Source organism: Corvus hawaiiensis, chromosome 5 (genome assembly GCF_020740725.1).
Source record: "Corvus hawaiiensis isolate bCorHaw1 chromosome 5, bCorHaw1.pri.cur, whole genome shotgun sequence".
NCBI classification, from domain to species: domain Eukaryota; kingdom Metazoa; phylum Chordata; class Aves; order Passeriformes; family Corvidae; genus Corvus; species Corvus hawaiiensis.
The window spans coordinates 9,454,119-9,481,972 of NC_063217.1; the positions used below are offsets into that span (position 1 = coordinate 9,454,119).

General features: G+C 37.6%; 1 protein-coding gene across 3 annotated transcripts in view; it reads left to right on the plus strand.

The window, feature by feature from the left end:
- The window catches only part of FAM193A (family with sequence similarity 193 member A), a 78,309-nt gene that overhangs the window by 24,290 nt on the left and 26,165 nt on the right, over window positions 1-27,854 (plus strand). For all 3 annotated transcript variants that reach the window (XM_048304425.1, XM_048304422.1, XM_048304424.1), the window contains exons 2-8: window positions 7,604-7,669; window positions 10,354-10,599; window positions 12,864-13,030; window positions 13,293-13,460; window positions 15,532-15,766; window positions 18,952-19,076; window positions 23,326-23,470. In XM_048304425.1, coding sequence (XP_048160382.1) covers window positions 7,604-7,669; window positions 10,354-10,599; window positions 12,864-13,030; window positions 13,293-13,460; window positions 15,532-15,766; window positions 18,952-19,076; window positions 23,326-23,470 — 1,152 coding nt within the window. The remainder of the gene's footprint in view (window positions 1-7,603; window positions 7,670-10,353; window positions 10,600-12,863; window positions 13,031-13,292; window positions 13,461-15,531; window positions 15,767-18,951; window positions 19,077-23,325; window positions 23,471-27,854) is intronic.

Sequence of the window (27,854 nt, forward strand, 5' to 3'; positions counted from 1 at the left end):
AAGCATTTTCTGGGAAGATGCTTGGATAGGGAGTACCTAATTTCGGTTTAATATGTTGGCTGTCTATTGCCAAGTATATCTTTATCTCAATATGTTGTCCCTAATATGAAGTAATATCATACTTCACCTGTTGGAGGGCTAAATTGAGTGGCCTCAACAGTAGCCTTGTTAGCTCCTTGCAATTATTTGGGTTTGCAGTTGAGTGTAATGCTTGCTCTCTGCTCTGCATATTTCTGCTTCTTGGTTGTCTTTACAAACAAAGTAAGTGTGAATTCTCAAGTTGATGAACAACCTTTTCTTAGAGCCAGCACTGTCTCTCTTCCTCCTTCCATCTTCATAGGTCATTTCCTGTGTTTAGTCCTTGACTGTGTAATTCCCTCTGGTGAAGCATGATGGAGGGAGCATGGTACAATTGGCTGGAGTGCTCTACAGTCACAGGATTTCCACCCTGCCCCATCCGAATACATATACACAAGATGGTACATGAATCTGTGATGTGTTGGTTTTCAGAGCTAGTTGATGTATCTCACGTGGTGTTCTGCAGCAAATCTCTTCTTAATGATTTCTGTTAAGTACTAAAGCTATTGAACATAGATGTGCTCTGCACTAGGTGCCAATATAAGGGCTGAGTCAACATGTTGGCTGTATTCATGTGCAGAGCTTTTGCCCTCTGGAGCCTCTGCCAGGCTTGTCATGAACGCTTTACTCTTGACTGTTGTTCAGCTTCTGACAACTTCCATTTCTCCTGCTTCTGAATTATTTAATATCTAAAAAGTAGTTTATTTATATTTGAAAATAATATCAAAATTTAAAAAAAAATCTATATATCAAGAGAGTCACAAAAGCCTTTAACACTCCTTGGAATGCCTGTTCTTTCTCAGCTTTCACTTTTTTTATATCCCTGATAATTGACATAAAGATTTAAAGGTTGTTGGAAATTATGTGTAGTCCAGTAGCTTTTCAAAGGAGTACCAGGGGACTGACTCATGGTATCACTGACTTGTTTATGTGTATTTTTTTCTTCACTGACATGTTTTCAATCTCAAGAGTATGGACTACACTAGAATAATGCAGGCTAGGCTGGGAAAGGATAATTGAGGTGTTTGTGAATATTAATGCCAAGGACAGAACACTTGGTAAAATGAATTGATAGTCTGCAAAGTTACTCAATTGGCCAGATCAAGTGTTGGCTGCCTTAATATGAATAGTTGAACTTCAATTATTATCACCTTGTCTTTGCTTGTGCTGGTTTTTATTCGGTATTTTGGCACCCTTAGTAAAATCAAGGATCTTTTTGCGTAGGAAACCTTCACAACTTTCCCTGTTGGCGATGGTTGCAGATAATTAATAACCACTTTATCTGTTTCTCTTCTATAATCCTGAGACTCCTTGGCAAGCAAGTCTATGTTAGGATGTACAACTACATTCTGTTCAGTGTCATTAGAGATGTGTGTGATTATGGCATGAAAAATTTAGATATTTGTCAGTTTCTTAATCAAAACACTCCTAGATCAAGGAGGGATACTATGGTAGTTCGTTCATCTTTTATCTTTATAGTTAATAAAACTAATTGGTGGTCTATACATTCCTCCCCCGCCAAGACACGTTTCACTACTGCCTCATGCTAAACCATAGCTACGTTTGGAGTAGGAACTTCCAAGCTTTTCCCTTTTGCCCATCAAATATTTACCTATTTTAAAGCTACTGATTCAAAACTCTTAGAAATTAAATTTTGTATAACTGATGGCAAAAGACTTTTTCCCTCCCCTCCAAATGAATAATAAGACTCTAAAATCTGCTTCAATGTTGCTGTGCTAATGAACCTGTAAATGTGTTGCACAGTACTGATTATTTTCCTGCCTGCTGTTGGGCATGCTAATTTTGCATTCTCCTTACTCCAGTGGAGGTTTCTAGGAAGAAAACCTTTACCTCTAATCTTTTTAAAAATATCATTTTAGTATTCTTTTCTTAGAGATCATGCTCTTCTACTACAAAAGCTCTTGTATTTTTGGGGGTTATTTAAAAACGAAAAATAAGAACTCCTCAGACTTCTATCTTCCCTTCTATTAGAAAAGTTTCCTGTTCACCTCCACTTGGGTGTCAGACTTTCATGACTGTGGACAGGGACCATCTGTGACCTTGGGCCAGCCTAGCTGGAGTGCAGCAGGCCCAGGCATGCTGTGATAGAGGGCACTTCTGCATTTCTTGGCCATGTTGTTATTGACCGTAAATATTTGGATGTGGTCATCCTCTCCAAGAGGATTCCTGAATGTAGTTCTGGGTAATCATTATCTGATTCCAAGACCTCCCTGGACTGTTTCTTTCAGTGTTAGACCACCCTTAACAACAAGTACTTTGATGAAAAAATGACAGAAGACACTATTTTTTTGTAGAGTATGTTCTGCTTTATTGGGCATATGCTTTGGTTTGCTTCAGCTTTGCAGTACTTGATATCTTGTAGGGGCTTATGGCATTTTGGTGGAGGAGTTTGTTCTGGCTTTCAAGTGGGTGGGTGCATGGCACTGGCCTGTCCAGAGTATGGCCAAGACAACCTTTTCTGTGAGAAACCAGGCAGTACTTTGCTTAGTCTCTTGGTAATATACTTCCAATGCCTTTAAAAATGCTCATGGGTTTCTTAAAGCAGATGAAAAATAATCAGTATATTGAAATAAATGAAATTTCGTAGGCAAGAGTGATGACACTGCCAAGTAGAACTGTTTCAGTTTGTTCTTCCTCTGAAAAACTGGGTTATACCAGATGTTAACTGGGTATAATGTGGACTTAAAAAAGGATTAAGGAAGGGCTAAGTGTTGATAGTTTACTGCTGTGTTTTGCATCATCATATCTCTATGGTGTTGTAATACATGTTTTGCACAGGCTACTGTCATTGCAGAGGCTGCGGTCACTCCTGCCTGTGTTCAGGAGCAGTGCTTTTTAAAGCAAACCTCAAAGCCCTGCCGTGCTAGAGGTCTGGCCAGCATGTTGTCCTGTCTGACAGTACTTGCTGCTAGAGAATGGAGAGACCTGCCTGCATGTGTAGAATAATCCTCCTGCTGTGTGCTTTCACAGGTCTTACCAGTCCAGGGGTCTCCTGCATCAGATTCTGTTTGTTAACTATGTTGAATGTCTCTCTGATGCATTTATTATCATTCTTTCCCCTCATGCACCAGGCATTTGACTTTGACAATGGCTTATCATTAAATCAGTTTGAGTTAGGGGGGAAGGATCCTAGATTTTCACTTACTGAAATCAGATTGTTTGCTATCTGTTGAAGTAAAGGCATAAAGAAATCATTCCTCATATCTGCAAGTCACTTAGGATTTTGTAAGCATCACTCATCTGCCAGCAGCAGTTCTGTCACCAATGTAGCTGTGTCTGGGAGAAGAGAGGAACAGTTCAGGCTGCGACTGGAGTGTGCCCAAGTCAGAGCTTCACTGGGGCTGCAGGGAGGGAGGTCTTGAACAGAGAGTGGGACTTGAGAGAGCTGCTGCCGTAGGGTGATGGGTGACAGCAATGGGAGGTGAGGCAGAGCTGCTCCAAGCAGTGTTGGGGTGGGCTTGCTGCTGGAGGTGCCTGAGAGAAGGCTGAGCACAGGACAGCCATGGCAAATGGGTTTTGGCTTTAAAATGCAGGCAGTAGAACAAGTGGCATGGACAAGACGTCTGGATGGGTTTTGGGAGGGGTAGCTGGCCAAAGTTTCTTTAGTGTTACTCAGATACTTACAGATGTTTCAACAAACTTAATTTTTCAACTCCCTATATAAAAATAAACTAATTGATTCTAGTGGTATGGAATACAGTTATTATATTAGGACCTTGTAGAATTAAGTGTGGCCGTAATTGTCTCTTGGTAACATTGGTTTTTTTCTGGTCTGTCTTTCTTAATGCACCTGAGAAAATCAGTGCAATTTATCCTTGCTGTTTTTCTCTGGGAGAAATTTGATTCAATCTTGGTTTGGTTTTTTTTTTGTTTTGTCTTTTTTTGCCTTTTTTTTTTTTTTTTTGCTTTTTTTGAGCATCACATTTCTTTTGAACCGTTTAAGGTTCAGTGACGGTGAATTGAGTCTAAATTTCCTTCCTGTGCTTTTCTGTTCCTGGGCTCTCCTGAGATCTTGCATCACTCTCACTTTCATGATGCTTGTGTGGCATCACAAGGCTTCAGTTGCAAGAGAGGTGGGGGTGTGTTGTCTAGTAATGTGTCAGCCTCCTGAAGGTCTAATAGTGACAGGCTATTAGAGCAAATAGTGGTAGTCTCTGAGTGCTTATTTTCTGATTGCTCAACTGGTTCTTCAAGGTCATTCTGGTGTAATCAGGCAGTATTGTTTAAACTGTGATTCCCTCTTTCTTCATGCTTTCTGGTATGAATTATGCTGTGCCAAAATGTTGCATGCCTTATTCTCCAGAAAAATCAATGTTTTGGAGAAGGTAGGTTAGTGTGACAGTAACTTCCAAGGAACACAAGATATATTTCTCTGTATATTTTCCATTGTAAATAACATTTATAGTAAGAACAGAAATACCTCACACACACACACGCTTTTCATTATGGTGAAAAGTGCTTGTGGAGGTTCAGATGTTCCTGATGATCGATCCGTGTCAGCCTTCCTTATGGCATTTACCTTCATAAAATAGCTTTTTAAAACACAAAACTTTAAAATCTTTGAAAAGGATACTAAGGAATGAAAAAATAAGGCTTTTTAAAATTAAATAAAAAAAGTTAGGGTTATCCAGAAGTGACAGCTGTCTAGCTTGTCACTTCCACTTGAATTCTCTGCACACAGAATTTATCTGTCAACATATGGCACAGTAACTAGATCTTGGAAGGTCCTTCTGCCATTCTTCAGTCTCTTTAGTTACATGAAGAATTTAGTGCTATTAGCTAACTTTGTCATCTGAGGCACTTTCTTGTTACAGACTTTGGCTAACAGCAATTTCTCTTTTGAAAGCTTAATAAATAAATAATAAAAAAAATAATCTACTCCTCTAGTACTAGTGAAGTACAAAGCAAGCATTAACATACTGAAATTATTAGTGCAACTCTGAAGTCCTTGAGCTTCTTTAGGACTCTTGGCTGAATGTCATCCACTCTTGGTGGTTTGCTAATTTTTCTCTTGTCCATTTTCTCTGTACTGGTTTTTTTCTTCTAGCAGTGCTTTGCTTTGAAACAGATCCTCTAATGCATCTTCTGTAAAGAAGCCTTTTACTGGGAAAATAAGTTCCTCCATAATGAACATGAACATGCAAAAAATAATTCTGGTCATTTTGCCCTGACCTTAGCTTATATAAGCTTTTTTTTAATGCTTCTATTAGTTTACTTACTTTAGCCTTACTGATCCTGACAGGCTCCTTGCTTCTCATGTGCCTCAAGAAAGGATTTAGTTGTAGTTTTTATACTTTTTTTTTTCCTTCCCTAAATTACTTGCGGGACTGTCTCATTGAATTTTTTTTTGTCTGTTTTTAACTTGCTATTGTTTGAGCCTCATTTGGACAGCTTTTACAAAATTCTTCTAATATTTTCTCTAAAATGTTATTTAGCCATCTCCTTCCTTGCCTGTCATGTCATTATGCATCCCCACTAAAGTCCTTCTTTTTTTGTGATTTTTATATTTCCTCTAGGCCTCACATATGTCTTATATCTCATTGCCTACAGACACTTAGTTTTTGATGATTCTCTTTGTTTCCTCCTATTTGTCTTAATTCCTTTCATTAAATTCCTTGGTGTTTGTTGCTCCTGCAGATATTTAGATCACTGTTAAATTCTGGGGGAGGGTTACTCTAATATTTTTAAGCAAATTCTGCACAGTGCTTAGGATCAAGAGACGGCTTTTCTGACAGCTCGTTCCATGAAGGAGTCTTTCCTGGTGTTCATGGCTTCATGTGTCATTTAGTGCATAAGAAAAACCTCCCATTGTTTTTGTCTTTGCTTTTGTAACATTTCTGAGTACCTTTGGCTTGGTCACTCAATGCCTGCATGTTTCAATGTGATGGCTCGTGTATTTCTCATTATCACTGTCCTGAATGTAAAGAAGATAAATGTACTCTCTTAATGAATAAGTAATGTCTTCAGATAAACTTCTCTATTCATTAATTTTCTCCAAAAAAATGGTTTTGGCTGCAGATAACTATTTCATTCTAAACTTTCATACTGGTTTCTTTGTTTTTTAATGTATATGCATGCCAATAACCAGTGGACCTCCGGACTGGAGGATAACTTTTCTTGTTGAAGTAGACTTCTTCTAAGCAAAGAACCCTTTTTTTTTCCACTTTTTGGAAAGTGTCTGAGTAAAAATAGGGAACACAGCAAGCGTTTTTGTTCCCATAATTTTAGACCTGAGATGCTTGCCTTGCGTATGAGGGGTTTTTTTGTAAATATCTACTCTGGAAAGATAGCATAGGGTATGGAAGTGAAGTTGTGCGAGTTCTTACTTGTATTTTCTCTAGCAGTGATTTGACAATCCACCTCTTTGCCTTTGGAAAAATTCAGCTGAAGGCAGTGACTTTGCAATAATCTCCCTGTCTCTAAACCGAGCAGTTGGTAATGCTGTGGATGTGTAAAACCTGAAGGATGCTCCTTTGCACTGAGGATGACTCCAGTCAGAGTATGGTTTGGGGACAGGGCAGAAATGTTTTCTGAACTCTGTCAATACAACACACAAGATGTCGGGGTTCTTGCATCAAACAGACTGGTTTTGTTGTGCTCTTTACAGCAGTCTTAGAAACGTTAATACGCAACAGCAATAGGTGGGAAACTGGAGGGCAAAAAGAGTTTAGCAAAAACATGTGAAAGGTGGAACAGAGGCATGAGGTAATTGATACCTGAAATTCAAATCCTCAACGAGTGCTCAAGAAGAGAGAGAGACTAAAAATTGACTGACTTTATTTCTCCTTTCTCATTATTCAAAAATGAAATGCCTTTTCTTCAACTTGGTGTGATCTAGAGCTCTTCATTGTCACTGGCTTGAATTCATACATTGTCTTGGCTTTACTCTTGATTTAGTGTCCTCAAATAATGCTGTGTGAGAACACTTGGGGCTTGTAAAAGGCACTTCATTGCTATCCGGTGTAGTCTCTGTAGCACTTGTGTAGATGAGATCTTGGAGGTTTCTGTATGAGTTATAACCTGGGGCAGGAGGAAAGCTGCTGCAGTGGAATAGCTCAATGCCATTGGGAGGCTTGGTGTGGAATACTCTTCTGGTTAACACTGCCTATTTTTCTAAGCAGTATGGTATTGAACTTTCAAAATGCAAGAATCTTTGTTAATTGTTCTGATTTACAATACAAATATAAAAGCTAAATGCAAACAATCAAATACTGAAGGAAAAATGTAATTTTTCTTATGACTCTTCTCTTTTCCTGTATCAGTTATTTCAGCTCGGAGTTACTACTGAAATAGCTTTAGTGCAAAAGTTTAAAATCCAAACTTTTGCATCCGTAGAACTTTTTTACAGAAGAAAAGGAGATTTCCATCTCTGCAGTAGAACAATGATTCAAATTGCAAAAGCTGTTGTATCAGTCTTAAGATACTGAGGAAGATTTTGTTTAATTTTTATAAAGCTCTTTTAACAATAAACTATTGTCACCAATCTGTTGTTACTTTTTCCCAGGTTTCGCTAAATGGTACACAGTTTACAGACAGTTCTGTTGGATCAGAATTCACAGGTGTTTCTCAGGTATGTGCAGTCAAATTTTGTGGGTGTATATAAAAGCAGAATTATTTACTAATGGGAGATATTAAGCAGTATTAAAGGTACTAAAGCAAACTCTTCAAAAAGAATGCTGTGTGAGATTGGGACTTTGCTAATTGAAGTCAGTTTCTGATGATTCCCTATTCAAGCTTCAAAAAGCAGTGGAAGCTTTTTTTTTAAAGTAAAATTTGATTGTTGTAGTATGCTTGAAATTGGACACGGATATTAAAAAAACCTATGCTGTTTTATGGTAATAAAGTTATTCTTGCAAATAAATCTAAATACATAGCAGAGATGCAGTTACTTCTGTTCCAACTTGTCCTACTTCCAGCTTTCATTTATGAATGCTATATCTGAACGTGTTTCAGAGTGTGAGTGAGACTGGGTTTTTTCTTGTAGAGATGCAGCCCACATTTTTTGAAGCTTGACTAGTGGAAAAATATCTTGCTTTTCCCAAAAGTTGCACTTTGCTCTGATGATGCTGAAGAGACATACAAATGTGACCTAATTGCAAGCTCTCCTAATCCAGCAAGAGTTTACTGCTCCTGTTGAAATGATCACATGAACAGTCACTGCATTCATCACATTTTAAATAAATGAGAAACTGCAGTTTATAGCTTCATTTTAGTAGGACAGAATCATAACAGGTATCAGAGATGCTTATGGTCTAGATTTTGTCAAAGTTCCGATTTTCATTCTTGGTTTGCATTGTGCTCTAGGAACCAAAGGCTTTAATTTGAGCTTCAAATTTGTTGTAAATATGGACCCAGTGGGGAGATTGTTAGGGTTTCACTGAGTCTGGCCAGAACAAAGATTATTGTTCCTCCTGTGTTTGCCATGGCTTTTTAATGATTGTGGTGCAGCTTTAACCAAGTTACACAAACACCACTTCTAGAAGTCCCTGCAGAGTGGCTGAGGTGTGTTTGCCATGACCTTTACCTTTGCAAAAAAGTGTCAGGTTGTCTTAACTTCTGAACTTTTACATTTTTGTCCTCTTCTTTTCCTACTTGTTGGAAGATGTCCTGCAAATAGTGTTCATAAGGATTTGTCTGCAAAATAGCTATGAAGATGTCATCATTCTTACAGGGTCTTAACCTGGCTTTTAAAAAAAATTCGTTTAAGAAGGAAACTTTCAGGGCTAAGGCATGAGCAGCCATGGCCTCCTGCATGCAGGGTTTTTAGGCATGAATGAGATCTTCAGTTGAGTGCAGGTCAGCCAAAAGGAATGTCTAACTTGAGAAATCTGTTGGTGCTTGTAGAGCCAATAAAGGAGTTGGTCAGTCCCAGCCTTTCAGGTGGCAGAGGGAGTCTTCCTGCTTGAGAAGGTTTCCTGAAAATCTGCAGCAGGCTCCTGGAGAAATTGTGTTCTTTTTCCTGCCTTAGTGCTTAGGTGCAAATTCTAGAAGTGGTAACAGTGAGAAAAGGTTAGCTGTTCTTACTAAATCTGTTAAATTTCTCATGAACTTCTGAAAGATAGGAAGATACTTGTGGAGATGAATTCAGTGTGTCTTTTGGGTTTTTATGTCTAGAATTCTTAGTTTGTCTTTCCATATTGCTGAGTCTGTCAGTTTTCCAAATGTGAAGAGCACAAAAATCACAGTTTATAATGCTCTGCTGTTTTTCTTTAGATGTCAGCAATAGAGAATTGATTTGTTGTTGTTAAGACAAAAAGAGAGTGAATTATGGTTTAGCTTTAACTGGTCCTTTGCCCTAAAGAAGTGTTCACCTGTCCTTGTGCAGTTCAGCCTTACAAGATCATTAAAGCTGTCTTTTTGTTAGTATTGAGATTGGAGCAGCATCGAGAGCAATGCTTGAACTACTAAAAGTTTTTCTTTGAGAAAGAATTTAGCTGTTTTGATGCACATAGAATATGTTGCTAACTAAGGCAGAGTTAGTAGTTCTAATATAATTGGGCAACTCTGTGATCCTGCTATTAAATGATATTTTGTTCCAGTCGTCTTCTCTTACGTCTGATAAAGTTGGGTTCTCTTTGCCTTGTGCTGTCTGACTTGTTTTTGACTGTCAGTCTTGGTGAAGAATCAGCATTTCATGGCTGAACCATAGTTTCATGCACTGTAGTATCTTGGGAAAGAATTTAGATTTTGAACTACCTCTGTCCTATGTTGCCAAGTCTACTTTATTCAATAGCTGATAGTGGATTTTAGGACCCCACTGATTTGTTTTGTTGAAACTGATTTAAACTTTTATTTTGTAATAAGCTTAGCTGAAAGTTACTTTGTTTCAGGTATTATTCATTCATATTTCAGTATTATAAAAGGAAGTGTCACAGAGCTTCAAAGATGTTATTTTTCTTTTTTGTCTGTAAAAGATGACAGTAAAAGGAATTTGTACTATCCCTTTTTATTTTTACTTACTAGATTATTACATCTAGGCTGAAATATTTTAGAGGGAAAGACTGTAGGCCATGCTCCCTGAAAACATTTCTTTCTAAATGGGAGTGTATTAGTAGTCAGAATTGTTTGCCCCATGGATATTGAGACTGCTGTGTTTGGTTTTGGGACACTCCAAATATTCACCGTTTTATAACGACTAGTAAAATACATGTGTTGTTTTTTGGGGGTTTTGTTGTTTGTTTCAAATGTCAGAATAAGTTTTTCTGGTATGTATTCTGTGAATAACCAGTTACCTATCAAAACACTTGTTTGCAGACACCATTTACCTTTGGCTTGGGCCAAAGGGCACCATATACAACTGGCGAGCATTGTCTTCTTTGTAGAAGTGAACGAAAAGATACTTCGCTTCCAGAGAGCGGAATAAAAAATTCTAGCAAAACAGCACTTTCCACATCTCCAAAAGCAAACAATATGCTGCATCTTCCACTGTGGGTGTGTCCAGACTGTCGAAGAACAGTCGAAAAGGAGGAGAGGCACGCTACAATAGAGCAATCTCTCGTGGTAAGTTCTTCAGTAGACTGAGAAGATGCTTAATTATGGGCTACATGTCACTTTGTGCCTTGGAACCACTGGAACTGTAAATGCTTAAAAAGCATTTTAGGAGATTCTGAGTTGGTTTTCTTATGAGATAAACTGAACAGGCAAGTTGTTCCAAAAGCGAGGAGTTCTGGTTCTAAGTTGTGGAGTTTTAAGTAGAGCAAGGTTTGGATCCATTTTTTACTGAGGTTTTTGCTTTTAATTCATTGGATCTCAAGCTTTGTCCTTATCCACTTTACTTAAATTCAGTTTCTTCTGCTCTTTCCAACATGACCTTACTCATTACACATTTTTCTATTCTGTCTTCTCATGTTGTGTTTTCCTCTCTTTGTGATAGGTAAGCTATCTGAATCTTCTTTGTTCTTTCAGTAGATTTCTTGAGTCACTGCACTTGGCACTGACACCTCCCTGCAGATTTCTGAGCGTCATTGTCTTTTCTTTCCTGTATTTTTTAATAAAGAAGCACAACTTTGCATGAATGTAACAGTTTCCTAGTCTTGGTAGCTCTGCAAGCAACAATTTAATACGTGGTACTAATATTTCAAGTCATAAATTCAGCCTCGTGTAAGAGCTGTGCTTAGTGTTGCAGGAAGATACTAAAAGTTCATTGCCAGGTCCAGCAAAACCACATTGGAAGTAAACTATATTATACTGCAGAACCAAGTCTTCAGGATTGACCTGGGAAGTCACACACTTGGGATAATTGGAAGTACTGAAGATTGCAGCTGACATCTCCTTGCAGAGAGCTAATAGGCTGTGCACATACAGATTTTTATTTCAGTAAATCACTGTGAAGAGGGATTGTATAGAGGGTGTCATTACGCTCATGTTAAAAGCATAGTTAAAAACGTTTTTGTGAGGAAAATTTAAAGAGTGTATCACTTGTATACAACATGTGTTTACAGATAATGTTGCTGTTAACAAGGGTAGTAAAACTAATCAAAAGAAGTTACATCTAAGGAAATTACAATGGTGGTGTGGTAGTAAACACATCCTAGAGAGTTGAAAGCACAGAAAGACTGAGGCACATTATTGTTCAGTTGAGTCAAAATTTTTGACACATTTAAGTTCTGTTTAAGAAACTAGTAAAAAAAAAAAGTGTCCTAGATATGCAAGGAAGGCAGGATTTGCTTTCTAAGTGTTTTGTTAAGTTATAGATACTCCAGGTGTAAATAAAAATTTGCATTTTTTTTTTTTTAATTTGGCAACTGTTTTCTTTTTTAAAGAGGAATTTTTAAAAGTAGACAGCAAATGGATTTTCCAGATTGGAAGCTTGACATAAAAAGATCACTATATGAATTAGGTGGCTAGTCAAATTAGAGAAGCCAGTTGGGAAAAAAAGCCAAAATTAGCTAAAAAAAAAACCAAACCAACAAAAATTGTTACCAGTGACTGCAAGTCAGAGTACAGGTGGTTTGCTGTAGATGTTCCTGTGCTCAGGTTGCTCTTGCTCTCATTAGCTTCCTTGGTAGCAACTGCATGCAGGTTTGTTCTTACCTATGTCTGCATCCTGATCCAGGATTTGGAGCACAAAAAGAACCATCTTCAATCATACTACTGATGTGGGAGAGGTCTCTGCCTGGTGCCAGAGAAATCTGGTGGCAGACTTGGGAAGGTGCAGGAGAGAAGCATGGCGTGTGCCTGAGGCTGGAGCACAGAGAAAGGAGAGAAACTGGAGACAAAAATAGCAGCTGTCTTGGGCAAGTGGTCTGTGTCATCTGCTAGATTTGAACAGCACTGTGCACAGGAGATGGCATCCATTTCCAATGGCAGCAGCTTTCTAACATCCATTGCTATGAAATACTGTGTCTGGCTGTACAAACAAGGAGATTTTATGATTTTTGCTAGAATGGATTGTTACACTCTGGAAGCCAAACATACTGCTACATGAAGACTGAAGAAATAGTGCTGGTTTATGATTAAGTGTGGATGATGCAAGCCTTCCTTTAGCTTAGTTTATTGTTTATGTTTATGTTTATCACATAAAGGTGATAATTATAACCAGCATACTTTGGTCATTAGAAACAAAGCTCTGTTTGTATTGTCGGTCGTCTCAGTCCATATCTTGCATTTATTAGGCTTTTGGAAGACTAATTCTTTGTGCCTGATTGAGTGTCCTCCCAAAACACATGCAGCATTAAGAATTGCCACTTCAATATTTGCCTACCTAATAACATTTCAGACCTTACAAACTGAAGGCTACCTGCTTGGGTTTGGGTTTTTTTCAGAGCCAAGATTTCCTTTTGCACATGCCTCTTGGAAACAGTGGATCACAGCAGGAATCTGTAGGAGGAGGAAGAATAACTGTTGGTGCACAGACGGTGCCTGCTGCAGATCTTAGCAATTCCTCTCCTTCAGACATAGCATGCAACTGTGAGGCCTGTAATGAACGCAGGTAAGAACTGAACTCAACCTCAGCAGCATGGTTGTTGTAGTCAGACTTTGGCAGTATTGTAGCTTGTTTGTACATGTGTGCTTAAACTCTTGAAACCAGTTGTCTGACAGTAACAGTAATTTCTAGATGGCAGTATTTACCCAACTTAATACTTTATTCTAGGCATTTTCAGATGTACTTTCTTTTTTCTGGAATAGTAGGAATCAATACACCTATGTGATGTATACAAATAGAGGGTAATTATTTTTGTCTTCACATGCAGAGAAAACTCAGCAGAGCCTGAACGTGAACCTCAGCAGCTTCAGAATTACTGGTCCGAAGTCAGATACATGGTTCGGTGTATTTATCGCCAAGCTGGGACCCCTTTGGCAGATGACCAAGACCAGTCGTTGGTACCAGATAAAGAAGGAATGAAGGAGCTGGTGGATAGGTATATCACTCCAAAGAATATTAATTCTATTTTGTTCAGGATTTTTCAATACTAGTTTGGATGCATGGGAAGCTATTAAATTCATATGCTGTTTGCAGTAGGAATATAAATGTATAATTATGAAAGGGTCCCAGAATCTTACTCTTCAGAAGACCTTATTCATAAGACAGTGTTAAGTTTGAATTGCCCCACGTGAAAGTCTTACCTTGTGGAATTAGCCTGAATTAGTAGTAGTAGTTAGTCCTTGCACCTTACTGTGATTGTATCACCTGGAAGAAATTTCATAAAAATAAAAAAAAGTTATATTGGACATTGATCACTAGATTAGGTGGAGTCCAAGAATTTCATTCTTATTTTAGAAGTCTCAATTGTAACTTTTCTAGGTATTGAAGTGAATTTGAAGATGGGCTTAATGAGATCCTCAGTGGTGGGTTTTTTGCTTTTTAAGAGTAGTGTGGCAAACCTTAAAGGGCTCCAGTAGGATCATCTCAGTTTCTGTCTAACTCAGTGTGTGATCAAGGAGTTCTTGTTCTCCGTGGTTTCACATGTTATTAATATATTGAGATCTGACCAGTGTAACCAGCTGTAGTTCTCATATGTGCAATTTCTAGTTGAACCCAAATTCTGGTGAGGTAAAGAGGCGTTTGAAAGAGAAATTAATCTAGCACTGCTCTTAATATGACTGTACACCTGAACTGGCTTCAAGAGATAATTAAATAAGTGTATTGCACATTGCTTATATAAAAACTGTTTGGTTTTGAACATGAGTTGTGTACAAGCAGAGTAATACAGTGTCCCTCCCTATTAGTCACACTTGTAAGTGATCAAAACACACAATATAGGCTTGGAAATCAAAGATGTTCAAATGTTGCATAGTGTGTTGGTAATTAAAACGGAATCACAGCTAAAATGGTTGTTGACGTTATGCATTTTCTCCTTAATGGAAAAACTTTGGAAATCAAAACGTACACTGTGTAGCTTTCTTATGTACTCAGGAGCTTTGATTACTCAGAACTGTTTTTCACTTTTGAGAGAGATTATTAAAATACAAAGACAGAAACAGGATCTCAAAGGAAACCTTAAATGTCAGTTGGATTATTTTTCACTTGAGTTTCTTATGGTCTCTAAAGTGTAAAATAAAAAAGGATGAAGTTTGGGCAGGCACCAGTGTGTCCAGTCTGTGGTGCTAATGTCATGCAGAATTTTTTCACAAAGATAGTCACTGTAGGTATTGAATGCATAAAAAAACCCCAGAAAAATCCTCCATTTAGGTAGTATGCAGAAGACCATGTTACAGCTGAGTAGCTGGGTTTAAAAGGCAGAAGTTCCCAGTTCCATGCTCAGCTCTTGTTAGACACTGCTGGCAAAAATGGAGTGTCTAGTCATCTTTGTTGGAATAAGTAGTGGTGCCAAGTAATGTCCCTATTGTATGTTGGAATACTTGATGGCAATATAATAGGACTGGTTTTGAGTGGTGAGGGAAAAGCATGGATTAGATAGGTGCAGACTTCTATTCTCCTAACTCTTAAGTACTTACCCCATTCATTTCTTCTTCCCCACCTCCCTGTACTGTAAAAAAACCAAAGCGTTCTGTGCATGCTTAAACTCCATGCACAGAAATTTAGAATGAAATTGAATTATTTAAAGTGGCTCAAAGCAGCCATTGTGTTCAGTTTTCTTCTGTAGACACAAATTTGTCCCACGTTAAGAAGAACATGGAGCAGTTGTGAAGAGCCTTATCTGAAGAGTCTGGGTGCCTGTAGGGTTGGATGCAAATGAAGTTAAGATTTTGAGCTCGCAAGTTGAAATGAAATTGTAAAGCCCTAAATCAGTTTGCTCCTCACGTGTGCAAGCATCCTAGTCCCAAAGGAGCTCAGTTCTGTAGTTTTGAAGGAGGGGACTGGACTTGTTCTCTGAGGTTTAAAGTAGTTCTCTAAACCTGAGCCACTGAGATTATTTTTGAGGATGATAATGGTAACTGGTAAATACTTCTAGGAAAATGAAAACTGTTGATTACATGCTCTCTTTTTTTTTTTTTTTCTTTTCTGTCACAAATATTCTAAAAATAAAGGCTTTGTGAAAGAGATCCATATCAGCTTTATCAACGGTTGGAACAGCAGGCTAGGGAATATGTGCTTGAAATGAAGGTTCGTCTGCTCAGACACTTGTCCCTGGGATCTAAGGTTGCATCAACGTTAGCGACAGAAGGGCCACCCCAGGCACAGCAGTTCATCTCACTCCTACTTGAAGAATACAGTGCACTCTGTCAGGCAGCGTGTACAATCAGCGCCTTCCTAGTTACTCTGGTAAGACTGAAAAAACAGCCTGTGTGCTCCTGCTTGCCAGGGCTAATGCTGACAGAGTTGTTTCTGGGCTCTTTCAGGTGTCTTCTGTAGTTGTAAATTGTAAGGTTCATTTTTCATCCTTAGAGACAGGGAGGTTCTGAAAATGCAGATTAAATATTCAGAAGTGTGGAGTAGGCATTTCTTAGAGTGGCTTGATGAAATTATCTTGTTCGCAGAGAAGAAGCTGGGAAATTGTTTGTGGCACTTACTCTGAAACAAATCTTTAAGCAGATTTACAAATACTAGATATTCTAATGTGGAACACACTTCTCTGTTAATCTTTAATGGTTTCTTGACAACCATGATTAGGTCGCACCAACTTCTGTGTGTAGTGCTAACTTAAATTGTTCAACTTTTCACAGTCTAGGATGGCTACTTGAAAAGATTGTGTTGCCTCAGACTTAAACTGCTATGTAATTTATTATCTCTAAAGTTCGTCCATAAATGTTTTTTTTTTTTTTGTCAACTGATTGTGATGTTAGACTTGGGATTACATTTTTGGGTATAAAAGAGGCAGTAGCCTTAAAAATTTCTTCTTGAGTAACTGTCCATTGAGTCAGTAATACAGTAAACAAGTTCTGTAATTCTATTTGTTTAAGGTCTTAGAGGGTTATTAATCCTATTTTGTTATTAATCCTTTCTTGTGCATCCTTTGTTAATGTCCTTATCCTGTCCAACCCTTTTCTTGTGTAAACTTTCTGCAAGTAGAAAAAAAAAGGTGGATAAAATGGGGAATTTGGATTTTATTGCCAGTTAGGTGAAAGTGACTGTCCAAATGGGTAAAGAGAGGAAAAAATAGATACTACATAGATTATGATGGCTGCAGGTGAGGCTATAAAGTGGAGAGGAAGCAGAGTTTCTTTACTGAGGTAGTTCATAAAATTAAACTTGCAAAACAGGAAGATGTTTCTATTAAGAAGCTTGAGCATATCTACTGCTTTTTTTTCTGTTGTCAGTGCTCTGTATTTGCTGTTGTCTGTATTATCTTCCCCAGCTTTATCACTTAGATACAGAGGTGAGGTCACTGCTATCTCCTGTTTATTGGCTGCTTTTAACAGTCATTAAGTTTCTAATAAGGTGCTTGAGAGAGGATTGCTCTTCAGGTTGATTTGCATTGCAGCTTCTTCAGCTGTAAAACGAATGATTTGCAGTACCCCTTAGCTTTCTCAAGGTGGATCTGCCAATAATGAACCCATTAGTGCCAAAATTACACAGCTGATCAGAAAATAACCATTTTATACCTTTTCCCTGGCAATTTCTGTGAGCTAGTAATTGTGAAAACTTGGTAGATATGGGAGATTGAAATAATAGCCATGAGAAAACAGAAGATGCTTGAACTTTGCTAGTCAACCCCTTTTGTGACAAAACTTAAAAGTAAAATAAAATTCCTCTTGTCTTTTAAAAAACAAAGTATAAGAAAACACAAAATACGCCAGATTTTTCTTGTCTTTTTCCTTCTGCAACCCTGCAATTAAGTACTGAAAACGTCTTTCTACTAAGCTGTGACATTGAGAAACTGAAATGTGAGAATGTAGGATACTGTCTCTTGTCATACATTTCTTCGATTTATTAAATAACCTTTTTATTAAATGGAGTGGTATGTCACAGCTTTCAGTACAGGTGGTAGGGTCACTAGCTTTTTCAGTGTGCATGGATGTTTCCTCTCAAGATACCAGTGCACTATGGAAGAAGGAATCTTTTCAGCTGAAAACATAAAAGGCAGCCAAGATCTCTAAACTTAGTGCTGCCTTCGTTTTAAAGATAAAAGCTTTGCACATAGTGTACTGTATAAAGGCATATAATCCCTTGAACCTCCACCTGTGAGAAACTGATTTCTCAATGAAATTATGAACAGTTGTCCTTCCTTTCAGAGGACTTCAAGAGCAGGAACTAAAGCCATGTGCCCTACCAATGTAGGGAATGACAGATTTTACTGACAGCAATTTGGAAAGATTGTGGTCAGTACAGAAGGGCCCTCAAGTCCACAGCATAGCAGACTAGAGAGGAAAACTTGCCTGGTATTTCTTCGTGAGAAACACCATAATCTGTGCAAACATACTCAAGATTTTGTAGATAAGTGTTGACAGTTTTGTTCACAGCATAATATGGAAATTCCTTAAGAAATCGAAATGCCCCAGTGACCCTTGAGAAATTATTAGCATTTTATAGAAATATAAAATATTTTGAAGATATAATATTCAAAATGAAAAAGTACACGTCTTGTGCCACAAAAAACCCCGCTGCCCACCCTTCTTAATAATAATGCTTCAAACTTAATTGTTTTTTTAAATTCTGGTAGTCTTGTCTTCAGGTGTGATATAAATATGTTTGATTGGTTTATTTTTTAACCTACTATGATTAAAAAAACTATAAGATTCCGAAGCATAATGGTGTTTCTGGGTGCTAGGGGTTATAGTGCTTAAGATCCACTTGGTGATCTGAGAGCCAGAATGCTTGCATTTAATTCTGCTGTGTGGGTGAGTCCTGGTGTAGAAAACCTCCATACTGCTGGCTATATGTGGGAAAAATTGCTGCCTTGAAAAATATAAGTGTTTTGAATTCTTATGTTTTAATTATAGTAGTTTTAAGGTTTAGCTCTTGAAATTACATCCAATTATGTGTTAAGTAACCTCAAATACAAAAATGTTCTGCTTACTAGAGAAGTAAGTTGTTGGTCTTGTCTGTTTAGAGAACTTCATTTTTTAGGCTGTAATTGAGAAGAACTGTTTATTTGATTTTATGTCAGTTTTGAATACAGATTATAGGTGACATTGCATATGTGTCTTACAAGATAAGTTCGAAAAACTGAAAAATAATCAGAAATGACAATTGCTTGACAAGAAAACGTGAAAATTACAGGTTCAGATCATAAAATACATCTTTTGGTGCAGAAATGTATGAGAACTTTGAATAATGTAGACTTTTTTTTTAATTCATGACAATTTAGAAGGAATGATGCTATGGTTATTTAAGTCATTAAAAATTGCTTAAATTCTGAGGTTTTGGGTATTAAAACTGCATAAGATCTGAGCTGGTTCATCCAGCCTTTAGGTTGGAAATTAGACTTTTAAAAAAAATCTTGCCTTGGACAAAATTTATTTTTTTTCTCTAACCCTGGCTTATTTCTGGTTGTTTTATCATTACAGGAAAATGAACATTTGAAGAAATTTCAGGTGACATGGGAATTGCACAACAAGCATCTATTTGAAAATCTGGTATTTTCTGAGCCACTCTTGCAGAATAGCTTGCCAACGTTGGTGTCACAGCTAAGGTAGAGTTTAACTTTTGTTTTGTGGTTTCAAGAAGAAATGAAAACCCATGTTGGCAACCACAGGGGAAAAAAAAATCTGCTGCTACAACTGAATTGGTAAAAATCTTTGTGGATCTCTCTTGAAAATTACAACTCTCATTTGCTTAGTTGTAGGTTACCCAGTAAAATGACAGCATCCTATGTAAATACTGATAGTATGACTGAATTGTACTGTTTTCAATTATCAGGCGTTGCTGCAGTTTTTACAGCTCTACGGGTAAATTAAAGCCTCACTGTCTTCTACTTCCCATAGTGCACAGAACTGAATTTGGAGTTTTAAACCTTTTTTCATTGGAGAAAGCAAAAGATACACTCCCCCCTTGCTGTATGCTTGTAGGTCTTGTGGCTTTAAAGCTCCTGAGGCATTAAATTGCATTTTTTCTTAGTAGGGTTGCTCTGCTTGTAATTTGTGTACTGCCAAAGCATTTGGTTTTTCTAGGGAAGAGGTGTTAATAGAAATTTTCTTTACCCTAAATCTGAACATTTTTAACATACAGTCATAGGTGGTTCATCTTGAACTCTCAGTCTTCTTTGTGATGAAGTCGCATTTATGATCTGTGTACGCGTGTTTTAAAGGTATTGTCTTGGATAAGTTTCCCCGGTACAAGAGCACTTCATCTAATTCTGTCACAAGTGATGTTGCTCACAGTGAATGAAGAAATTTCTTTTGAGTCCTCCTTCTGCTAGCAGATACTAGAAAGGAAAACAAAAAAAGACAAAAAACTTTAATTGTTGCCAGACTCAGCAAGAAGTCTAAGGTCTCTTGTAAGTTACCCAATTCATGTAGATGAAACTGGGTTGATACTGAAAACCTTTCTTACCCCCCCTCCCAACAGCTAATTTTGTTGCTATGTTCAACAACATGTTGTTTAATTGTGTATTTTTCCAGTGGTCTGTGGCTTCTTTTTCTGTCACTGTTCTCCATCATGTCCATGCTTTTTGACAAGGCCTCTCTTCATCTCCTGACTATATAAAAATGTTTAAATTGCCTTCATCTGCAGAGCTAAGAATGGTCTAAGTGAGCTTTATGATCATTTCTTAACAAAAGCATTTTTCATTTCATTTACCTGTTCTTCTCAACTGCTACTGCAATTAAAGTCGGAGCAACACAAGTTGTTTTTCTGCTGTCACTGTGGTGACAGCCACCCTCAAATCTTAAAATATGATGAAATCAGAATCTCTTCCTGCAGGAGTTTCTTTTCCAGTGCATTTGTGTTTGCTAGGTAGCTTATGTGAAACACCCTTAAACTTACTGTTTTACGTAGTTTGATTCACATGAATCATTTTTAGATAGGAAAGGTTCAGCAGAACCCGTTTCTAGGTTTTATAGTGTGTGTCCTGCTTTTCTTTGATAAACGTAATCTGTGTTTGTATTCATGGACTCTCAGGATTTTACTGTTGAGTTCTCTGTGTCTTGAAGTGACAGAATTAGATTTCTCTTGGAAGGATACATTTCTGCCTTCCATTGGAAATTGGTGGAGAAATGTTCTATCACAGAAGCCTCACACAGAAAAGCAGGGATCAGCCTAGGCCTCTAGACATTTGGTCAACAGAGAATCACTTATGTGCAGTAGAGCAAGTATTGCCAGAGTTTCTTTACAAAAGAGCATTGGCCTCATTATTTTCTCTTCCTGAGGAGAAATGTGAAATGGCATTTTGACATTTCAGCTTTACTTAGATTTTGGGTGTTCATCCTTTCTTTCATCCTTTGCTTAAATCACAAAATTTTTTTGTTAATCTCTGGCTTTTTCAGCACATGTAGTTGGTGTTCTGTGGTTAGTTCCAAGGGTGCTTATCAGATGTCTGACTAGAAAAGGTGTTCGCATAGGGAGGTTTAAACAGCAGCTTTATGGGGATGGAGATTGCTTAACTGATACAAGATCAGCTGTGCCAGTATTCCACAGTTGACAGGGGACATCTGCTGGCGTAAACTACCAGGATCTTAATGTGTTGTATCCTGTTTGGCTACACAGTCAGCAGCTGTGGCTTGTTTAGGAGGCAGCTCAGCGGCACAATCTGCAGACCAGCTGTAAGGGCTGTCCTGGCTTAGCAAGAGTTAATTAGTCATCAGGGCTTCTAGGTCAGACACAGCATTTCATAAGGATGTATTTTCATAATGATTATTTAAGGAAATTCAGTCCTTTCAAATGTGAGTGGGCAGTACTTCCTGATGAAGGTGTCAATATGAAGAGTTTTTTAGAGGTTAAATGATATTGATTGGATTAAGATGCTTCTGATTATATGCAGCCTCTGACATGCCTCCTGCATTCACCAGATTGCTTTATTGGGGTGTGGTAATGGAGTGACTGATAAGTGGGGCTTCTCTGCCCCCTTGCTTTCCCAGCATGGAATGGGACAGTGGTGAGGGTATTAGTAGAGCTGTGGTTAAATGCTGTTCAAAAAAATTGTGCTCCTGATCAAAATATGTAGGCATACAGTTTGTCAGCAGGTATGGCTTGGAAGTCTTGGTTACTTTAAAGTGAGCAGTTCTTGTTAATTTTTATGTATGTGTTATTCTTTTTATTACCTTTTTTTATACTGCTGTCCTGGAATATATTCTGCCTCTGTCTAGAGGACTGAAATGTTACCTAGATTGTTACTTTATACTTGCCTTGGGGGGTGAAAGTGTATTTACTAGTATCACGTTAGCTTTACTCAGAGTCACAATAAAAAATTAAAGTGTAAATGCTGTTGTATTGCTAATACAAAATTTTTTTAATTGACTTCTTTCGCTTGTAACTTTAGAGCATATTTTAAAAAAGATTCTGTGTGCAACTACTGCTTGAAAGACTAGTACTACTCAGGAGCAGATATGAGAACAAATTACTGATTTCTGTACAGTAGGGATCTGATTTTCACATAATTACATAATGTCAGAAACAGGTTCCAAAAAAAGTAGTGAACTGTGGTCTAGTAACAGGAGTTGACAGTGTTTGCAGTATAGTAAGGAAGTGTTGTATCCTGAAGCCACTGTATCCTTTGAAACTTTCTGTACTCTTCAAACCATGGACATCCCAAGTTTTAATGCACAGAGTTGCTTGTGCACCCTTCATAAGTGATTGTGTTGCAGGTTCTGGGCAAAAACAACAAAACAAATTTGAATTTATTGGCAAAGTCACACTATCAGCAGTAACTTGGTGCTTACTGAGTTGTCTGTTTGCTTAGCTCTTCATTATGGTTAGTTGCCAAGTTAAAATTAAGGGCTTAGTTCTTTGCTAGGTGACAGGCAGGACTATGTGGTTCTGAGGTTGGGTTGGCATCCTGTTGCAATGAAAATCTATATGTAACAAACCTCCCTGAAATGCTGGAACTGGGCTTAAGTAACACATTTTGAGATGCTTCAATTTTGGTTTATTTTGGTACTGGCTTTGATTTGCTACACAACCTCTGTGACTAATTAATTATCACACAGTTTCTCCTTAATTACTGAGTAGAAAAATATTGTAAAGCTTCAGTTTATTTGTGTCAATTGACAGGTCATTACAGTTCAGTGTGGTTTAAACACATGTTACTGAGTAGAATTTTGTCTTTTATTATTTCTAAAGTCAGTGTACTGGAAGTTGACATACTTACTTAGGAAGCATTATGCTGTGCAAAGATGCAGGAGTAGGAAGGGAGGTAAGTCTGTCGCCTGTTTCTGGGGCTCCTCACAGAGACAGTCATCAGTGACTGGCATACCCACGTTTTGAATTCCTTGCTGCTCAAGTGATAGTAGACAGCTGCTAGTATCTCACTTGCCTCATTCTACAGCACGTTTCCCACCTGGAACTCCAACTCATCCAGTAATCTTTTTAGCACTGGTCATGAGAGTTCTGCTTAACAAGCTTCTGGCTTTATTTTTATTACGTAGCTCTGCAGTGGTTTGTCAACGTGTATATTTAGCCCATAGAATTTGGAAGGATAAATATATCAAGCAACAAAATTTGAACAAATAGGTTTGTCATCTTGTTGCTCATGGGAAAGAGGCTCTAGCAATGTGGCACTTCCCACATTCTCGCTATTGTTGGTTGCAGAAGATTGGAATAAGCAGGGTTTGGATAATTTTTGAAAAACTACTAAAAATACTCAATATTTGGGATACAAGCAGCTACGTGGGCCCAGGTGTGTCAATAATCACATTTTCACAACATTCTTTTTGGCTGGCAGAACTTAAAAGTGTGATTCTTCAGTGAAATGTCTCTTCCATAACAAGTGCTATTTGAACTTTTAGGCTTGGAACAACACACGATTCCTGTAGTGAAGATATGTATAGTACCTTGCTACAAAGGTATCATCAGCTGGAACAGGAAATGGGCCAAGTTGCTGAAGCATGGCTTGAATGCCAGAAAAGAATAGATGATTATGTTGATGAACAGGTAAGAGTCATGCAAACAGTCTCAAGATTGATTATGTAGGGAGCAGCCCATGCAGGACTGTGCCTTCAGTGAAGAATAATTTCTTGGGTATTTTTGTCCAGGGCTTTGAAGCAACAAAATGTAACTTTTTTCATTCATGTTTGTCATTCACAGTAGAGAAGCACTAACTTACCAATACTTAGTGATGATTGTACAATGACATATTCAAATTGTTAAAGCAGATTGGTGTGTTGTTGTTTAGAGATGGTCTTTGAACATTTTTTAATTACATTAGCCAATAAATGAGCCATAGGAAAGAAAAATAACCCATTCCACAAAACTCCCTAATCTTTCAAAATAGTAAGTGAACAAAATGAAATCCAGAGGAAGAGGTAGCTTTTAAAAATTATGGCATGTTTCATAGTGTGTTGATGGTCATTGTACAGTTGTCAAAACGGGAGCTGCAGTTTGTCTCAATGCATAAATGTGAGACCTCTGAAGTAGTCTTTTAATCAAGCATATGATCTGATAGCTTATTCTTCTGAATTTGTGCTACGTTTCAGAAAACAGTCATGCTATTGTACTAACTCCAACATTGTTGAGAGCTTCATTTTCAGGAAAATAGCTGTTTATTTTGCAAGAGGTTGTTTATACTCTTCAAAAATTTCTCCTGTGGCTTTTGTCTCACGCTCGAAAAACTTAATTTTTTTAAAGCACCTCAGGATAAGAACTAAAGTTTGCTTAGCTCAATCATAAGTGTACTGGAAGAAAAAATGTCTTGGAAATAACCAAAGATAGAGAATTTTATAGAACTTTCCTTCTGTTTTGAAGTTTTATGAGCAGTAGGAATATGGAGAACTAATTTGAGATTCAGTAATGCTATGTTGCTTCTATAGATGACAAGCATACTTTAGTCTTACAGTACACTGTAAATGTCCTTCAGAAGTGGTTCCTTGCATTGAAGATTTAAGTGAACTTTTACCATTAATTCCAGTGCCTTCAAGATGGAGACAAGATATAACTAGTTTTATTTTTACAGATTGCTCTATATTTGGGGTCTGCATCTGTGAGCTATGAGTTACTAAGTTTTATCTTGGTCTGGCTGCTTTTGTGCACCTAAATATTGCAGCTCAGTAAAATGTCATCATCTCACATTGTATGCTACTAGAAGTCATCTTTCCCATGGTGTCAGGGTGTCATGGCTGTCTGATATTGCCTCTCTAGTAAGAAAGGAAGCACACTTCACTTCATCGTTCAGCTTTTTTTTTTTTTTTTTAAGTGGCATTTCAGTAGAGTCACGTTCATATTTGGCTTCCGACTGGTTGTTCTGCACCACTTGATAAACAGCTCTTAACTGAGTTTTCTGTATTTTTTTTTTTATCAAGTGACCATGCAGCTGCCACAAGTCCCATCTTGTAGCATTTTTTTAATTTGCTCAGTGAAACCTGTATCCTGATGCAAACAGGCACCCTTCTCCCAGTTGGGGGAATTTAATGTGATAACTTATTTCCGAATGACCAAAAATACCTGCAAGGGGGTGTATGTAGGGGAAACAATTCTAAAACTTAAACCATCAAATTTTAAAGAAGATACTGATATTTATATTGGTGTTTATATGTAGGAAAAAGCATTTTCACAATCATGCCTTAAACCCCACATTGGTGATAACCTCTGGTTATACTCTCGTGTTTAAAAATATGTCATTCAGTATGACCATCATACTTGAATTTGCAGTGATATTTTTGTCAACAAGGTAGGAATCAGAAAGCCCTGCTGCTATAGAAACTGTGGCTCTTGACAAGTGAATCCATGTTCATTAGTTGCTTGCCTCTTGGCTTAACAAAGTTACGAGGTTTTGTTGGTAGTGTTTGAAAGGTTAAAAAGAAAAGGAGATGGAAGAATGGTTCTTGTTTATCTGTTGGGGAACTATACCCAAAACAGGGTATTAGCAGAGATAATTAATGGACCCTCCACTACTGTGTGTTCTGTTACTTTTTGGTAAAAAAAGTGAATAGCTCTTGCAAGCAATACAACTATTAATTGTTTAAGACTGTGTAAGATATCTGTGTCATGTACAGACATATAACTTAATGCACTGGTGGGCCACGTGTTTATGTTGTGATAAAGTTTAGAATAAGGAGTCGTCTGTATCAGTGCCTGTATTAATCATATGTTAAATCTGAGGAAGATCTTTGGAGTGTCTGGAGCACAGGAGAGTTTTAAGTGTATGCATCCTGTACCTCCAGATCCTAGTTTCCTTACCAAACTGACACTACATTTACCTGAGGAGGTCCTGGGTTATTTCAACAAGTCAATGACTAGATAGTCATATATACTTTGTGTAAAAGTGTTTCCTTTTTTGTTTGTTGGGTTTTTTTTTAACTGAAATGTTTTTGCCCAGGGAGAACTTCTTGCTTGTCTCTCCATATTAGTGTGTGATTTTTATTTTTTTTACAGTCCTGGTCAATTCAGTAGGCAAAGTAGTATGAGTTTAATTGGCTTTTGTCTTTATGGTGGCTGTGTAGATAATTGAAGCAGTCAGTATTTTTGTGTGCTAAGAGTTTGTGATAGGAGGAATTATTTTTATTATTTCTAGTGAAATATAAGAAAATATATTCATACATGGAAATTGGTAGCTGAGATTTGCGATTCACATTTGGTGCAGGCTTTAAAATTTGGAAGGAACAAGCATCCTGTGATATATGTATGGACATCAGAGTTTTCACAGATGACTTAATGTTATGTTTCTGTTCTGACCAGACTGCTGGCTTTGTTTCATTAGTAAATCCATTTCTGAATGGAAAAATACTTGTTTACCTGTCTGTCTCGCTTGTCTGATGGAGCTCAAATACTTTTTAGCCTCAAATAAACAGGGAGGAAGGAAGAGGGTGGTAGTGGCCCTCTCTTCTCCATTGGGCAGTGGTAGTAGCTTACTCAGTACAGATGTACAAGACTGAAGTGTAATTTTTTTTTTTTTCTGATGGCATTTGAATTTATCTCCCACTCCCTAGCAGAGTTCTTGGGCATGATTCACGAGGTTTGTATTGCAGCTGCTTTGCTCTGGTGAAATAAATATTTGCTGGGGAGAAGAAATAAGGGAGAGAAGTGGGTTTCTATTATTTATGGAATCCTTAACTTAAGACACTTACAGACATGGAGTATTGGAAAGGCTGCAAAGGTAGAAGTAGGAAAACTTGAGTGTCAGCTCCTGTTCCTGTTAATGCATGGGTACCAAGACTTATCCCGTGCTGTTTGCTGTGATAGTTTCTTGGCAGGCTTGAGCAGGCAGCTCCCAGTTAATGCACTGGCTGTTTTAAATGTTGTTCTCTGGCATTAAAAGTCTTCTCTTACAAAGTATAGTGAATGGGGGTGGCTGACTTTGATGGTGAGGGTTCAGGTGTCAGGGCACCTAAGCCAGTGAGTATTGCTGACTTTAAATATAGCTCAAGGGTTCTCAGGAGCTGATAGTGCACCCAGGATGAAATTTCTGATGTTGCTTGCCACAGGCTCTGCAGTACCTTTTAGTGTGTCTAAGAAATGGTATGAGCGATTTAAGACTATTTCGTGGGTGCCTTTTTTTTTTTTTTTTTTTTTTTTAAACACACATGGACATGGTAAACTCCTCTTTGGTGTTAGTGTAATCTCACTGGAGCAAAGGAAATCCAAATCCACAGTAGTAATTAAAGTATGATGCTGATAGTTTTAGAAATTAGTTAGGCAAAATTTTACCACTTAATACTGCTTCAGATCCCCAGCTTAAAATTTCATCTTCCCAAGTTAAATAATGATAATAGCAGTAATATACTTAGCTTAATAGTAGGACTTTAAACTTTTGATCAAGTATGAATTTCTGGAGGCATGCTTTTGAAGATAAAAAGAATGTTGCTAACGGTGTAACCTACTGGTCTTTGGCTCACTAACCTGTTTTTATGAAGCAATTTCTTATATTCTATATGGTGATAGATGATGATGATGATTATTTAGGTAAATAAAAAAAAGGACTGTAAAAGATAACCCAGGTAGATGTTTATTGTCACTGATGAAGTAATGCTGTTAAAATGTAAGGTACCACAGGAGGAACTTTGTTCTTGCATTTTGTTGTGTTAAAGTTCATAAAAGCTTTTGTGTTCTGTCAGAGTCAATTTATTTACTAAATCAGAAAAATATCATTTGTGTACAAAAATTAGTGACTCTATGTGCATTTATGGCGATATGATTCAGGAGACAAGTAATTATAAAGTGTTTTTTCCAGCCTGAGAAAAACCAAGGGGCATGAAAAACTTTGAGGAATAAATGTGCTAAATAGTGTTAGTCTAGGTCACTACTTCTGATTCTTTTGACTCTTTGGCTGATCAGTTCCACATGTGGGACTTTAGGGTTTACACTTGAGCCTGCATTAAGGCCT